Source organism: Phyllobates terribilis, unplaced genomic scaffold, assembly GCF_046119375.1.
Source record: "Phyllobates terribilis strain yellow unplaced genomic scaffold, ASM4611937v1 Scaffold_10__3_contigs__length_209671492, whole genome shotgun sequence".
In the NCBI taxonomy this organism is placed as follows: Eukaryota; Metazoa; Chordata; class Amphibia; order Anura; family Dendrobatidae; genus Phyllobates; species Phyllobates terribilis.
The window spans coordinates 179,105,042-179,122,004 of record NW_027362770.1 but is presented as its reverse complement, the minus strand read 5'-3'; the positions used below and the strand labels follow the sequence as shown (position 1 = coordinate 179,122,004).

General features: G+C 45.0%; 1 protein-coding gene across 2 annotated transcripts; it reads right to left on the bottom strand.

Annotated features, from left to right (window-relative positions):
• Nucleotides 1–523: 523 nt before the first annotated feature.
• On the bottom strand, nt 524–14,772 carry LOC141164735 (aldo-keto reductase family 1 member C3-like). Of its 2 annotated transcripts, XM_073650245.1 has the most exons (9): nt 14,521–14,772; nt 6,879–7,046; nt 6,644–6,760; nt 4,843–4,920; nt 4,173–4,295; nt 3,929–4,038; nt 3,635–3,800; nt 2,892–2,974; nt 524–2,129 (listed from the first exon to the last, which is right to left on the bottom strand). In XM_073650245.1, exons 1-9 carry the CDS (start codon nt 14,599–14,601, stop codon nt 2,087–2,089), a joined length of 969 nt encoding a protein of 322 aa, XP_073506346.1. In that variant the 5' UTR covers nt 14,602–14,772; the 3' UTR covers nt 524–2,086. The 2 variants fall into 2 exon arrangements, with proteins under 2 accessions (XP_073506346.1, XP_073506348.1); XM_073650247.1 differs by lacking the exons at nt 524–2,129; nt 2,892–2,974 and having other exon boundaries at nt 3,673–3,800; nt 3,902–4,038; nt 14,521–14,771.
• Nucleotides 14,773–16,963: the final 2,191 nt, after the last annotated feature.

The window sequence follows — 16,963 nt, the reverse complement described above, 5'->3', positions numbered from 1 at the left end:
CACAATTAAAAACACCCAAAATTTGTCGGCAACTGGATAGGTGGTCATAAGTGGTGTTTTTTTGGTCAAAATCGAGCAGATATTAGTTAGGTTAATCCAATTTTGTAGATCTGGATATCATATTTTTTATTGTGTTTCTATATGACGATTTACATGGTCACGGAGTCACCCAGACATTATAGAGCTGCACAGTTCCTGCTCTCTTCTCCCACTTTTCTATATAGCTCCTGCTACATGGTACTAAATTTAAAGCTGCTACTGATGGATAAAAAATTTTACATATTCACATTTATGTACAGACTGTATATCTGGATCCTTCCATTCTTGCACAAGGTGCCTTCATTATTACAGTGAGAATTGTGCTTCCAAGTGTCGATAAACCCCCACAATGAGGTCTCTGTCCTCGCACTTCGGAGTCTTTCATTGGAATGTGCGTTATGTTCACATCCCCCACCCCGAAGTACAATGTTGCAGACACTGTTTATTAACTCTTAATGAATACCTACTTTTATAAAAATGTTACTTTTACGTTGAGATTTATCCCCTTGAACAACTTGACTTTCCAAGCCTAAAGCTTGAGATATTGATGCCGATGTGCCCTCTTCTGGCTACTGCCATGTCCCGTGTTGTCATTGAGACCTCTAAATTCATCAATATCTCAGGAAATAGGTGTGTACTAAAGATGAGTAAATCAATTTGGCATTAAACAAATTTGTTTAGAATTTCCCCAAATTTGTGGATTCCAAATATTTTGGGAATTCAGTTTGTATGAATCCAGCAAAACAGTGGCCATTGTTCTGGATATATGAGCAGGCAAGGGGGTAATCAACAACAAGATATTCCACTAACCTTACTCCTCACCAGTGACTTCCGCTTCCAGTCCTCCTAAAACACTCCAGTCTGTCTTCTCTTCACTCTTCACCTGAGCTTTGGCGCCTGTTCAGACTCGATACCCTTACCTAAAATGATCAACAAGGCAACACTGGCTCAAGCCTTAATGGTCCAACAGAAGTCCTAAGAAGGGTTTTCACCATATCATAGATTTCCTTTGAACAAGTGAATGAGGTATGACACAATTTAACCAGTCATAGCACATTGACCAAACGTGATCAATCGGAGGCAGCTCACGCTATTTGCATTCAGTGCGCTTACAAATTTTTGGCCTAAGATTTGCATTTTGATGGATGGTTACTTAAGTGATTATGAACCCAACGGCTCTACGATATAAGGACGAATGTTGAGGTCAATGGTCCAATAACAGGAGCTTTTTCAGCTTATGCCATAACACACCATTTCTGAAGGTTATCTGGATTGTGGAGATCACATTTGGACCTTTACACAACATGTCTAATTGTACCAGTGAGAGTATCACCAGTAGATCTCAGTTTGGAAAGATGATTTATTGGTGGAGCCTTGCTTAACCTGTAATACAATGGTAAATCTTCCTTAATGGGCTTCATACATCAAAATTAAGGTAACCCTTTCTAACATTAACAATCAATCCAATTCTAACAACATGTTAACAAACAAAAACCACACTTTGGCTGAAATGATCAAGTCAACACTGGCTCTCCAGGTGGTCTCCTCCCAAACTTCAAAGAACAAGCCTTGATTGTCATCAAGACTTGTCGGCCCATTAGAAAACCCAAGAGGAACTTGGATGAATTGGTAGAATAAGAGAATCGTTGAAGTATGAGACAAATTATCCTGGTACTCCATATATCCACATTGACGGAAAGTTAATGAGAGGCAGTTGGCACTTTTTGCAACCAACTTTTTAGCCTGAGTTGATGTATTTTGATGGCCGGTTAAGTGTGTCGTGTATCCAATGGTTCTATTCTGTAAGGACGGACGTTAAGATCAATGGTCCAACTTAATGGGCTCTTTCTCAGTTTTTTGCCATATCCACATATTTGTAAAGGTTATCTGGATTGTGGAGGTCACATTTAGACCTTTACTCTGTAAGTCTAGTGGTAACAGTAGAAGATGTCCATTCAATAATATTGACGTTGGTGGAGCTTCGCTTGATAGTTAGACCATACGAACTGGTATTTCTAGCCCCTGAATCTTTGTTAAGAATTTCATTTTAATATTCATCATGGTAAGGACATTTTGGATGGTCGGGCCATCTATGGGAAGAGACACAAAGCATTCAATGTCATAATTAAAGATTGGAAATAATAACTCATTAATGAAAAAAAAAACATCCCATTTGTCAAGACCTCATGTAGATATCCTCCAACTCTTAGCTCAGGCATTGACTTAAAAAAACTGCAAAAATATAAATTTACGGAGTTGTGGCGTTAAGCTCTGTACATTGCTTACTTTCAGTCCCTATCCCAGCAGGTATCAGCCGATTAATGTATATTAATAACCTACTCTATGAATAGATCAGACTACCCCTTAAGTCTACAAGGGCACTGCCATGACTATTGGGTGAAACACACTTCTAATAATACTGGTGGTAGGCAGAAACTGTTGTGACTATTTTGGAAAGAAGACCCTGCTGTGACAACTGGGGAAGGTATGGAAGTCCTACTGTAACTCCTGAGGAAGACATTACAATTAAAGGAAGTCCTGTTGTGACTATTAAGCAAGGCACCTTTATGCGGAAAAACATCTGGAGATGATCTGTGCACACAGTGCTTGGTAAGTAAGACTATGTAAGTTAAGGGGTAAGTAAGGAAAGTTAAATCCAAGTTTCGCCTTAAGACTCCTTCTGGAGTGGAGCGATGAATTACAAGGAAGCCATGCCAATGACATTTAGAAACATTTTTCTTTTTGAGGAAATTGTCTTATGAAGGGACCTCCAAAAATTATTAAAATACTCAAGACAAAGATACCTACTACGCCAAAAGTTGGCAACACAGCCTAAATGAAAAAAAGCTTACCGGCTTCCATTTGTATAGCGCAGATTTCTATCAAGTTTATTCAGCGTGTCCATATCTTCATCACTTAGCTGAAAGTCAAAAACCTAAAATATAAGTAAAAAAAGGGAACATTTTAAAGTGTTATATCAAAAAATTTACATAATTTTTCCACAATTTCGATAGTTCCTATAATACTGTATTCCGATCTACAAGGGAGGTTTATGTCAGGTGACCTTAGAAGTAGATATTTGGGAATTCTGATACCATGTGCAAGAGGACAGCACATCTGCTCCTTGAAGTCCCCAAAAAAGGTTGGATGGAGCAGATTTTAACCCGTTCAAAGTTTTATTGCCAATTAAATAACAAGCAACAGAGGCATCTGAAATTACTTATCTCAGTTCCCTATTGAAAAAAATGTGCCCATTAGGCCGAGTCGAACGGACACATTTTGGGGGGATTCCAGGAAGAAGATGTATCATAAACTTGCCAGATTTATGTTTTTCAGAATTAAGTATTTGGAAACCTACGGCCACCGGAATGACTGCCACTTGGGATTACCGCAAAGCTTGCGATCTGTAGGTGACCAAGAGACATGGCTGACTAAAATATTAAAAGACTTCAGACAAGAGGACAACCACGAAGGAAAGTGTTTAAACCTGTTAGTTTTGCAAGAGAACAAGTAAAATAATTAAAATTTGAAAAATGTTTTAAACTCTTGATTATTAATCATTGACTTAAATGGGAGAGAAGTTTCTTGCATCTACCTGGAAGTTCTCCTTGATCCTTTCTGGTGTGAAACTTTTTGCAAGCACCACAATGTCTCGTTGCAGATGATGCCTCGTTGCCACCTGAGCAGGCGTTCGTCCATATTTTTTAGCAACTTCAATCAAGACTGGATCTTGAAGGACATAGGGACTGTCCTGATCTATCCTGGAGGAGAAGATTTGGATTAGAGATGCCATCTCCATATATTATATAAAGTTGTAGATAGTTCTAAATTCTCCATGACCCCAACGGAATAATTCTTTCACCTATAGTATATCATTGCTTTCATTTACCAACTGGCATCTCGACTGGATCCCAAAACTCCAAACGCCACCAAAACAATGTCATGAGACTTACAGAACCCCAACAATTTACTCTGATTGAGGTAGATGTGACATTCCACCTAAGGAAAAAACAAAAGTTCCCAGATTAGAACTATGAAAGGTTGCACAAAAATGTTATCTCTGATGTTTTAAGAAAAATGGGCAAAGATGACAACAGGGAACATCAATTTCATCTGTCATTAATATAGATTACCTGGTTGCAGACTGGTTTGTATTTCAATCCTTCCATGTTCAGGATTAGTTCTAGCTGCTGCCGGTTGAAACTCGAAACTCCAATTGATTTGGCCAACCCGGAATCTTTGCACCCCTCCATTGCCTGTGAGTCGTAGGTACACAACATGCTTCTAAGTTTATTGGGAAATTAATGGTTTCAAACTATTAATCCAATACTAATAAAAATGTTGGATAAAAAGTTGGTCAATTGTCTGAAATATCTTCGTCAATAGTCAATAACTTTCAGAAAAAGGGAAGAATGAAAAATGTGTAACAAGTTCTCCGGCTAATGCACATCCTTCATGGCATTGGTCTTCTCATACAGAAAGGAGGGTCCCTTTGGATCCCCAAAACTACAAAATCCCAGGTTCAATATCAAGTATGCCCCTTCCTTGTGGAACTTATTCTACTGCCCTTTAGGGTTTAGGGTAAGTTTTCCATTGAGGAAAGTCAATCAGATTTCAAGACCAATTGACTATTTAGGCACAAATCTAGTTCCTTTCAATCCTCTGTCCAAGCCCTACCCTGAAGTTGACCTACTCACATACAGACACACCATAGGTTGACACTTTTAATTATTTTCAAAGATTTTGGCAAATTTGTCAATTTTTTTTCTAAATGGTAAGTGAATATAGTATGAAACATTCTACCTTCCACGTATCCCGGATGTCCGTGTTGTGATAAATCACTTTTCCATTTTCATCTGTCGGATATCGATCATCACCTGGCTTTTCAGTTATTAGAAAATAAATATTTAGTATATTGGAAATTGGAAAATAAAATTGTCAAAAAATTGCCCAAAAATGTAACTAGAATAGGATAGAAACGCGAATGCTGAAAAATGCATCTGTATTATGAAATTATCATCATCAGAAAAGAAACTTTTGGAATTAATTTTTATGCCATTTACAAGAGATGAGAGAGTCGGTTCGAAGCAAGTCAAATTCTTCTCGAATTTTACAAAATAATTTGGATTTGAAGGATCTGATTTTTTTTTTATGATTCGAATACCGTGAAGCCACCATAATTTTGCTGTTCGGCAAAGGGCTGGGAAGGGTTTAAAAAAAAAATAATTGTACTCGCCTAGCCTTTGACCTGTTCGGCCAAGGAACCCCACTCCAATTTGGTCATCTAAATCTGCCCAGTCATCTATTTGGTTTCTTGAAGAGCATGATGACAAGGCTTCATGTGGAGTCATAACATTGCGTAGCTTAGTCTAAGCTGGAGGTTGTATCTGTGACTGGAGAGAAGAAGGTGACCAAACCGGAACGAGGCCTCATGGCGAAACAGATAAGGACCGGGATGAGTATAATTTTTTTATCTTTTTTTTACCTATGTTTATGGTGCTCTGGAGTCTCGAGAGACTTCAGAGCATAATAATGTATATTTGGTTCACATCGAATACATTTGACGCTAATCAAATTTCATGGTTTAATTTAAGCGAATCTGCCGAATTTGAATGGTCAGATTCTCTCATCCTTACCATTTATCTTACTGTCGAGGACAATCATCCAGTTTTCTTTTAATTAATCAGTATTAAATAACGATGAATGTTTTTAAATTCTTATTTGTCAACTTCGCTCAGTTTTTAGAAAATAAATGAGAAAAGGATCCAAATTGCCCTGAAAACTTATGTGTAACACTCTGAGATCTCCTTGGACTGTATCCAACTCCTTTCAAGTTTTTTAATGCAAACACATACTTTGTAATGTCAAACTGACCTCCACATATATGACTATCGGTAAACAGATGGTAATTGTTCTTCACTTATCTGTTCAGTTTCTTCAGTATTCTATGGCTTTTTCTTCCTATCTTTTTTGCTCAGCTGTGACGTCCTCTAACTATCCAGATTCACAGATTGGCTGCTGCATTTCCTGCTTCTGCTTTGATACTGGCTATGATAGTCCTTCGTGATTGTCTGTGTTATATCATATGATGTGATAGATGCCAAGCGTTAAGAGGAAGCCTGTTGGCTACACTTGCGGTCATTTGAGCTTTCTCTGTGATTTCCCAACATCCATTTTAGGTGATTTGTGAGAGGCGAATCACAAATTGTTTGAAATCAGGTCCAATGAATTCACAAAGCGTATACACAAATTCAGTGCGCTCATCTCTAATATTTAAGTTTCTGGTCTTTACAGAAATCATTTGCACTACGCTGTTCCTAGAGTGGGAATAATTCAGCTCTTTCTGCCTCTATCTTAGAAAGAAATCCCAGCACTAAATGGCTTAATACAGTCAGCTAATCAGCTACATGGTAGAAATCACCTTCTACTTCTGACAAGCTAAAACAACGATTCGGTCATGAACAAATCTCCGTTTAGTAGATGTGACTGTTTGAAGTAATGGGTCGAAAATGGGCAAAAGTGGTATTTAAGAACAGAAGAGTGTAAAACAAACACAACACATAAATTTGTTGTGAAACCATATTGATTTTTCAGACATGCCCACCTTGAGCTCCATAGGGTTGTGAATGAGGAACAGGTCAACGTAGTCCAACCCTAGATCTCTCAGGGATTTCTCGAGGGCAGGACGGACCCGCTCTGAACTTTGGTCAGTCAGCCACAACTAAAAAAGTCACATATTATGCATTTGTCAATCTCTGCTAACAATGTAATCAACAATTATAAAGTCTTGATTGTGTCTCGGATTATCCACCCAGTAGATACTCCTAATATATTGTCACCTTGCTGGTGTAGAAGACATCTTCCCTCTTCCGGGTGCCGTCTGCAATCTTTGCCCTGATGGCTCGGCCGACTTCCACCTCGTTGCCGTATATCGATGCACAGTCAATGTGACAGTAACCAACATCGAGGGCCAATTTCACACTTTCCTCTCCTTGACTCTTGGGAACCTTAAACAAAAAACAAGGAATTGACTCATGAATAAGGACAAATACATTAATAATTGTAGTGCCGGCGTCCCTGCCCTCTGTTAGGCAGGGACGCTGCTCCTCTCACCGCTCTGCTCCGTGCCCAGCATCCTCCCCCCGCTCTGCTGTCAGCGCGCGCTCCGTCCCGGCGTCCTCCTCCTGCTCTGCTCTCAGCGCGCGCTCCTTCCCGGCCCCTGTGCTTAGGGCGCGCGCGCGCGCTCCCCTCCTCTTAAAGGGGCCGCGCGCGCCGCCCTAAAGAGTCCCCGGCCAATGGCCGGAGGACTTCATCATATATAAGGCACCTCCTCCAAAATGGAGGTGCCCGAGCAATGTTGTTTGCACCTGTGTCTCACCTGTGCTTCAGCCCTCAGGTCCCGTTGCCAGTTACCTGCCAGTTACCTGCCAGTTACCTGCCTGATTCCTGCCAGTTACCTGCCTGATTCCTGCCTCAATACTTGTTACCTGTCTGCCAGTCTGAGGTCCGACGGTCTGCCTTACTACTCCTGTCAGTCTGTCTAAGGACCAGCCTGCCCGCTCACCTGGGAGCGCATATCAGCTACCTGCCTGCTTGCCTGAGGTCCGACGGTCTGCCTTACCACTCCGGTCAGTCTGTCTATGGACCAACTTGCCTGCTTTTCTCTCAGCTTTCCGGAAAGTCTTCGACGAACCCGGACGGAAGACCTCATCCGCATCCTCTCTGCTACGCCTCCGTCAGGAGGGTCTCACCGTGGGCCAATATGCCATACGATTCCGCACCCTTGCCTCGGAGCTGGCCTGGGATAACGACGCTCTGGTTTCCGTCTTCTGGGAGGGTCTGTCCGGTCGTATTAAAGATGAACTTGCTGGTCGGGACATTCCTACCTCTCTCGATGATCTAATAACCCTTGCCACTCGGATTGACCTACGGTTCCAGGAGCGTGCCAAAGAGGTCACCCGTGAGAGAAGGATTCCACGTTTAGCTCCTACTTTCCAGAAACCCGTCATTCCCTCCGTTTCTCCCCAGGTACACTCTCCTGAGCCTATGCAGGTCGACCAGACCAAGATGGTCAAAACCCGTCAGGACTCACGCCGTGCCGAGGGGAGCTGCTTCTACTGTGGCAGTAAGGAGCACCGGATCTGTGCCTGCCCGGAGAGGTCGGGAAACGCCTGTGTCTAGGTTCGCTCAGAGAGGTCCACCTAGACAAGAATAAATCCTCTCCATCCCTGCTGTTGTCTGTTTCGATCATCTACGGGGAGAACCGTTATTTCGAACTAGCCCAACTTGACTCTGGAGCAGCCGGGAACCTTATTTCACAGTCCCTGGTTGAGAAATACCGCATCCCCACCAAACCTCTGGCTGAACCCTTGTCTGTCGCTGCCGTGGATGGGGGCCTCTTACCTCGCCCCATTCAACTCATCACCGAATCCATTACCCTGCAGGTGGGAATGCTGCATTCTGAAAGTATCTCCTTTCATGTTCTGCCTGGACTCTCTCACGCCCTCTTGCTAGGTCTGCCCTGGCTCCAGAGACATGCACCCGTGCTAGACTGGCAAACCGGAGAGGTCCTTCGCTGGGGACAAGACTGTCATAAAACCTGCCTGGTTCCCGTCCATCCCGTCCGTCCCTCTCCTACCCCAGCTAATCTACCTGGACTTCCGATTCCTTATTGGTCTTATGCAGATGTCTTTAATAAAAAGGAGGCAGAGACATTACCACCACATAGACCATACGACTGTCCCATCGATCTGCTACCCGGTACTACTCCTCCCCGTGGGCGTATCTATCCTTTATCCGCTGCTGAGACCCGGTCAATGTCCGAATATATTGAGGAGAATCTGGCCAGAGGATTCATCCGGAAATCTACCTCCCCGGCGGGAGCAGGCTTCTTTTTCGTCAAAAAGAAGGACGGCTCTCTCCGTCCCTGTATAGACTATAGAGGCCTAAACCTGATCACGGTGAAGAATAAGTACCCCCTTCCGCTCATTCCAGAATTATTTGATCGTCTGAGGGGGGCTAAGATCTTCACCAAACTGGACCTTCGTGGGGCGTACAACCTGGTTCGTATTCGTCAGGGGGATGAATGGAAGACGGCATTCAACACCCGGGACGGCCACTATGAATACCTGGTAATGCCCTTTGGTCTCTGTAACGCTCCTGCCGTCTTTCAAGAGTTGGTCAATGACATCTTCCGGGACCTTCTCTACTCCTGCGTAGTGGTGTACCTGGACGACATCTTGGTTTTCTCTCCGGATCTCCAGACTCACCGGAGGGACGTTCGTCAGGTCCTGCTCAGGCTAAGGCAGAACCATCTCTACGCTAAATTTGAGAAGTGCCTCTTTGAGCAGACCTCGCTTCCGTTTCTGGGCTACATTATCTCTCAGACTGGCCTACAAATGGATCCTGAGAAACTGTCTGCCATCGAGAAATGGCCCCGACCGGAGGGGTTGAAGGCCATTCAGCGATTCCTGGGCTTCGCCAACTACTACCGCCTCTTCATACCACACTTCTCTTCCCGGACGGCCCCAATTTCTGCGCTCACCCGTAAAGGTACTAATCCCAAAGAGTGGCCACCCGAAGCAGAGGAGGCCTTTCTTTCCCTTAAACAGGCCTTCTCTTCCGCCCCGGTGCTGCATCGCCCAGATGGCAACAAGCAGTTCTTCCTGGAAGTTGACGCCTCCTCCTCTGGAGCCGGAGCGGTACTTACTCAAAAATCATCTTCCGGGAGGATGGTAACTTGTGGCTTCTTCTCAAAACTCTTCTCCTCCTCTGAGCGCAACTATTCCATAGGAGACCGAGAGTTATTGGCCATCAAACTGGCATTGGAGGAGTGGCGTTACCTGCTCGAGGGGGCTCTTCACCCGGTAATAATTTACACTGACCACAAGAACTTGGCTTACCTCCAGCATGCCCAGAGACTTAACCCGCGCCAAGCCCGGTGGTCCTTGTTTTTTGCTCGTTTTGATTTTGTCCTTCATTTTCGCCCGGCTGACAAAAACGTCAAGGCGGACGCCTTGTCTCGATCCTTTCTGGTGTCTGATCTCGAGGAGGATCCGAAACACATCATCGATCCCGCCAGAGTAATGCAGGTGGCTCCCGTGAGTCTAAATCGTCTTCCTCCTGGTAAGACGTTCGTACCAGTACCTGATCGGGAGAAGATCCTACACTGGGGTCATTCGTCTAAACTAGCTGGCCACGCCGGTCAGAAAAAGACCCTCCAGCTTATTACCCGGCACTACTGGTGGCCTAACCTGCACAAGGATGTAATTGACTTTGTTTCTGCCTGTGTGTCCTGCGCCCGCAACAAAGTTCCGAGACACCTGCCGGCCGGCCGCCTCCTACCTCTGCCAGTACCTGCTGCCCCCTGGCAGCATATAGCGATGGACTTCATAACTGATCTGCCCGTCTCTGCCGGTTGTACGGTCATTTGGGTGGTCGCTGACCGCTTTTCCAAGATGGCTCACTTCATTCCACTGCCAGGTCTTCCGTCTGCACCCGAGCTGGCTAAAGACTTTATTCGCCACATCTTCCGTCTTCATGGCCTGCCCCGTCACATCGTGTCGGATCGAGGAGTACAGTTCACTTCCCGTTTCTGGAGAGCCACTTGTAAATTGCTGGACGTCACCCTGGACTTCTCCTCCGCTTACCACCCACAGTCTAATGGTCAAGTGGAGCGGATCAATCAGAACCTGACCAGTTACCTTCGGCACTTCGTTAATGCCCACCATTCTGACTGGGTGGATCTCCTGCCATGGGCCGAATTCTCGTACAACAATCACGAGAGCGAGTCTTCCTCCAAATCCCCGTTTTTTGTAGTCTACGGTCAGCATCCTCGGATCCCGTTTCCCGTCTCCACCTCGGTGGACAATCCGGCTGCGGAATCTCTTGTTAACAAATTTTCCTCCATATGGGAGAGTACCCGGTCCGCACTCCTTCTGTCATCCGAGCGTATGAAAAGACACGCTGACAAAAAACGTCTGGACCCTCCTCAATTCCGCCCTGGGGATAAAGTCTGGCTCTCGTCCAAATATGTCCGGCTCAAGATCCCTTCCTATAAGTTAGGGCCTCGGTTCATCGGCCCACTGGAGGTCATCAGTCAGATCAACCCGGTGGCCTATAAATTGAAACTCCCGGCCAACTTACGGATCCCTAACTCCTTCCATGTATCTCTCCTCAAACCTGTGGTGCTTAACTCTTTTTCCAAGTCTACAGGTACGCCTCCTGCTCCGGTTTCTGCTGAGGACGAGTTTGAGGTAGAGAACATTCTTGCCACCAAAAGGGTAAGAGGAAAGACCTTTTTCCTGGTAGATTGGAAGGGGTTTGGTCCTGAGGAGAGAACGTGGGAGCCCCGGGAGAACATCCATGCCCCTCTCATCCTAGCTAAATTTCTGTCTGGCCTAAAAAAGGGGGGGCCTAAAGGGGGGGGTACTGTAGTGCCGGCGTCCCTGCCCTCTGTTAGGCAGGGACGCTGCTCCTCTCACCGCTCTGCTCCGTGCCCAGCATCCTCCCCCCGCTCTGCTGTCAGCGCGCGCTCCGTCCCGGCGTCCTCCTCCTGCTCTGCTCTCAGCGCGCGCTCCTTCCCGGCCCCTGTGCTTAGGGCGCGCGCGCGCGCTCCCCTCCTCTTAAAGGGGCCGCGCGCGCCGCCCTAAAGAGTCCCCGGCCAATGGCCGGAGGACTTCATCATATATAAGGCACCTCCTCCAAAATGGAGGTGCCCGAGCAATGTTGTTTGCACCTGTGTCTCACCTGTGCTTCAGCCCTCAGGTCCCGTTGCCAGTTACCTGCCAGTTACCTGCCAGTTACCTGCCTGATTCCTGCCAGTTACCTGCCTGATTCCTGCCTGAATACTTGTTACCTGTCTGCCAGTCTGAGGTCCGACGGTCTGCCTTACTACTCCTGTCAGTCTGTCTAAGGACCAGCCTGCCCGCTCACCTGGGAGCGCATATCAGCTACCTGCCTGCTTGCCTGAGGTCCGACGGTCTGCCTTACCACTCCGGTCAGTCTGTCTATGGACCAGCTTGCCCGCTCACCTGGGAGCGCATCTCCGTTACCTGCCTGCTTGCCAGCCCGGAGGTCCCGTTGTCACGTGCGGTGACCACCAGCTATTCCAGAGACTCTTGCCCGCTCACCTGGGAGCGCTTCTCCGTTACCTGCTTGCCTGCCAGCCCGGAGGCTCCGCCGTCACGTGCCGTGACCACCTGCTATTCCAGAGACTCTCGCTCGCTCACCTGGGAGCACCAATCTACCGTCTGCCTGCTAGCCTACCCGGAGGCTCTGCCATCACAGGTCGTACCTACCCCTTACCCAGAGACTGCCCTGATCACTTGCCGTATCTCCCTGTCCGTTCACCCAGAGACTGCCCTGATCACTTGCCGTATCTCCCTGTCCGTTCATCCAGAGACTGCCACCCGCTCCCTTACAAGGGCCGCCCCCTTGTATAGTAGCTCAGAGGTTCCGCCTCCCGGACCCGTTACAATAATAAGGATCAGGTAAAAGGTTTTGACGCTTCTTATTGTACATGGAGATGTTCCGATTTGTTAAATTAGTTTTTGAGGAACAAACAGTACGGTACATTCAGGGTGAGCCTTAGAGGGTGTGCGACCGGATCGCACAGGATGTAGAAAAAACTACATATATAATTGCACCTGTGTCTTATAATCAATACATGTCATAATATAAACCTGATAGCGGTATTATTTAGACACTGTTTAACACTGTTGTTAGACTATTTTATGTGTGTGTAACGCTGGTGGGTGAATGTAACGCTGTTGGGCGTGGACCCACTGCACCACAGGCCAGGCTCACCCTGGAGGGGTGTGACTAGGTTTCTACCGGGTCTCCACTAGAGCCTCTGATGGTGAGGATAGGCTGGGCTGCCGGTAGACACCAGGTACCACTCCAGGGCAGTCCCCAGAACTGCAATAGCTGACCAGAGGGTCAGAGGCTTGGGTATGTGGTACAGGAGGGCAAAGACAAAGATGTGGTCAGACAATCTGAGGTTAGGGCAGGAAGAACAGATTTGATACATGTAGCCAAGATCAGGAGTAGAGGGGTCAGACAGGATGAGTGAACAAGCTGGGTCATTAATGAGAAGCAAAATATGGTGGAATGCATAAACTAGGTGCTATCAAGCTGGGAACCAACATTCTGGCAAGGAGTGGTGGGAGGAGTTGCCTACAATAGAGTCTGCTGGCATGGGATAGACTTGGGAACCTAATCTCTGCAGGACACAGCAGGGTTAAATTCCTGCAGAGACCGGCCACGCTCCTCTAAGGCCAAAAGCAAGCAACATGCTATTGCAGCATTGCAGGGGACTGCTACAAGAGGCAAAACTCAGCGAGCCGACCTGATGAGGAGGAGGAGCCACGCGGTGACCAAGGGGAGTAGGGCGGCGCTTAGGAGCCACGCGAGTTACCGCCGTGACAGTATGGAGCAGTTAGTCTCTGTACATTGGTGTTATCTGAGCACTGTAAGGTGATATTTAGTTAGATATTATGTGGCACTAAGTTACTGTGTTTGTTGGTATTATTTGAGAACTGTATGGTGATATTTATTTAGGTATTATTTGGTTTTATTACTTGGTCACTGTATGTTGGTATTATTTGAGCAACATATGGTAATATTTTCTAGAGACGAGTGAACTAGTTCAAAATTTTTAAAATTTGCTTAGAACTTTGCAAAAAAAAAATGATACTCCAAATTCCAAATCTTTTGTGATTCGTATCGTACGAATTTAACAAAAATGACAGCCACCCGCATTTTTTCTGGGTCAGAAAAGGGGTTATACTGTAAAAAATACATCTGTTCAGTGCAAGAAATCCGGCACCAAGGAAAGGAAGACCAGAAGAGACCGGAGATGAACAGAGCCAGAGAAGGACCAGGAGGGGAGCAAATTGAATTGAATTTCCTGGCCAAATTTGGTCAAACTGCTGAAGTCAAATTTTGGCAAATCTGCTTATCATTAATATGTACTTAGAAATCATGTGGCATTATTACTTAGTCACTGTATGTTATGAGCACTGTATGTCGATATTTACTTACTGTGGATATTATGTTGATTTATTGCTTTGTTCATATTTTGAGCATGTGTCTGAGCTACAATTTGGGAGAACCTCCTAAAAATTGCCGAAAGCCTTAGACATAGTCACCAAATTGGCAGCTGTAATACAGTGAAATGGATAGCATTTCTAGAGTGAAATCAAAAGTATTTTTTGCCACATCAGTCCTGTGTGTACGTGCCCTAAAAAGGCGCAACCATAAACAGAACCATGAAAGTAAAGAAGACTAGAGACTAATCCCTCTAAAGACAGTGCCAGACAGAGGGTGGTCCAACCAACAAAATCAGAAAAGGTAGTTACATTTATAGTGCCACTCACGGAGTACCCCAGAGAATGTCCCCATAAACAGTGCCAGATAGAGAGTGGTCTCCTAAAAGCTCATCTTTCTTCATGTATCAGCTAATCTGTAGAAGCCACTCACCTCGTGTGGAGCATAGGTACCAAATCCCACCACTGGCATTGTATGGCCATCACTTAGTCTTACATCTGATTTCAGTGCCATGGTGTGCCCGTCAGAAAGGTTTTACTGCACCGCTTTAATAAGGCCTGTGAGAAAATGGACTGGCACGTCGGGCAAGCACTCATCCTAGTTACTTTCTGCTCTTCCCATATGTTTGGTACGCTGCCATCTGACACACCTGAGCCAGTTTTCACTTACAAGCAAGTATTGTGCAATGTTGGCAGCTCGGCTCAGCCCTCAAATGGAAATTAACATTTTGCTTTTTAAACGCTGGTGACTGATTAACAGAAAAGGAGGCAAAAGTTCTTCGGGATAACTACAGGTTGGAGTTGCACAAGATAGTTTCCACAGTGCTACGGGGCCTCCCTGAGACTTGGGATTCTCAGAAACTGTGGGACTAATCTGTCCAGATGTAGACAATTCTATCACAACATCGTGCCTCCATAAGTCACAAAGAGGCCACTCTGAACCATACTGAAATACCACAGCAAAAATCATTGTGTGGACAACACAGGTGTGTCTCACCTGTCTTGGCTCTAGTACCGGGCCTTGCTCCCTTTTCCTACGGCTGTCTTCCTTTGCAGTACTCCACCCCAGGTTTCTTAGGTAACCCGGCAAACTCCTCTGAAATCATCGCCCTGAGACTTTAAAGTCTGTCTCAAGTAGTGGTCATGTGTTTGGGAGCATGGTCCACATTTGCCTCAAGTTTCTCAGGAGATTGCTTCTACTTTACTTCGCTCAGCTACAGCCAGGTGTCCATCATCTCCTTTGCCTTTTTTGACTTCTATGCTATAACCAGCATTATTTCCAAGCTCAGTTAGCTTAATAGGAGTTGTTTTTATTTATTAATTATCAGTCAAGTTACCAACTTCTCACAACTGTTCTGGGTAGCGTTCACACCTAGCCTCTGCAATCAAGGTAACACATCTCTTCAAGCAAATCTCTAGTTTCTACATATTCCACTATTCTGCAGTTAATCATTTCCTTGCTGCAAGTCCCAGTTTACATACATTTCTGCTATTAACTTTTGCACTGAAATATTTCTAAATGCATTTACCCCTTTATAATTCCAGTGATTAACTCCATCCTTTCTGGAAGATTCCAGACTGCATATGCATTTTTGCATCGTTGTGTTCCCATGTTTCTCTGCATATCTCACTCTGCTTTATCTGATGCTACCTGTTCTCCTTGTTTATCTGCATATCCTACTGTCCTAGTCCTTGCTGATCCATCCGTCATCCTCAAGACCTGCTCCTCTGCACTAGCACCTCAGGTGAGTGCTGGACACCCAAGCCTATGTCTTAGAGAATGCACCTCACCAGGGAAGATGCTGGCTCACTGCTACCTATTAATGATGGGACCAAGACTTACATATGAATAGATTTTAATGGGATATTTCCACATACATGCTCACTAGTAGGGTACTACTCTGCTCATTTTTGGGGTAGAGCTGTTTTATATGCAATCCATATATTGTTTTCCCTTACCGGCAGTGTTAGTGGGTCTGGGTACATGCCACATTTTTTTACCCTTTGCTATGGATCAGTGAACATCAACATGTGCATATTTTTGAAAATTAGCAGATGGCCACCGTCAAACTTAAAGTTGTGTCCATTCCCTGTATCTATGTAAATGATTCCAGAGCAGACTTTGGTTACGGTCTCTGAAATAATTAACATGGATGCTACTTATCAAATAAATAGGGATATCCATTCACATGGTCACAGTCAATAACGATCCCCACAAATTCTGGGCTGTCACAGGTCGAAAAGAGTTGAGATTTATTTCAGCTGTCATAGGTTGAGATTTATCTAAACTCTAACTTATACCCACTTCATTTTGGGTTCTTCTTAAATGGATTTTGGGGAGGGACCAATATGTTTCTATTCTGCCATAAGCAATGTCAGTAAGTAACGGTAGGCACTATAAATGAGCGAATCGATTCAATGCAAATAGAATTTGTGTTGAATTTTTAAAAACTCGCTAAACCTGGCGAATTTTCAACAATTTGCAATTCAGTTTGTGCAGCGAATCTGGATAGTCAGAGGACGTCGCAGTTCACAGTTTATCCAAAAGAGATAGGGAGCGAAAGCCATACAACACTTAATAAACTGTATAGATGGTGTGTGACAGCACAGCGGAGAAGAAGGAGAAAAAGAGTAGTGTCACACTTGTGTTTTCAGAGCAGTTGGAAGCTTTGGAATACTTTCAATTAGCATTGAATTCAAAAATTTGAATTGAATTTTTGGGTGAATTTGAATTTCAAATGATTTGCTGATCTCTAGTGAGCACAGGATAAGCTGATGCAAAGCAGTCATTGTGGCTGGTACTGTTGTGTTACATAGTGTTCCCTTCTATCACGAGCAGCCAAGTAAAACACGAAATGTTCTCCGACTTGTCTCCA

What these genes read in the sequence shown, in the direction of transcription:
- LOC141164735 (XM_073650245.1), bottom strand. Translation starts at nt 14,601, where the DNA reads ATGGCACTGAAATCAGATGTAAGACTAAGTGATGGCCATACAATGCCA. An exon ending in ATGTCTTCTACACCAGCAAG is followed by an intron (nt 6,761 to 6,878) that starts GTGACAATATAT and finishes TGACTTTTTTAG; the next exon opens with TTGTGGCTGACTGACCAAAG. An exon ending in ACAACCCTATGGAGCTCAAG is followed by an intron (nt 4,921 to 6,643) that starts GTGGGCATGTCT and finishes ATAACTGAAAAG; the next exon opens with CCAGGTGATGATCGATATCC.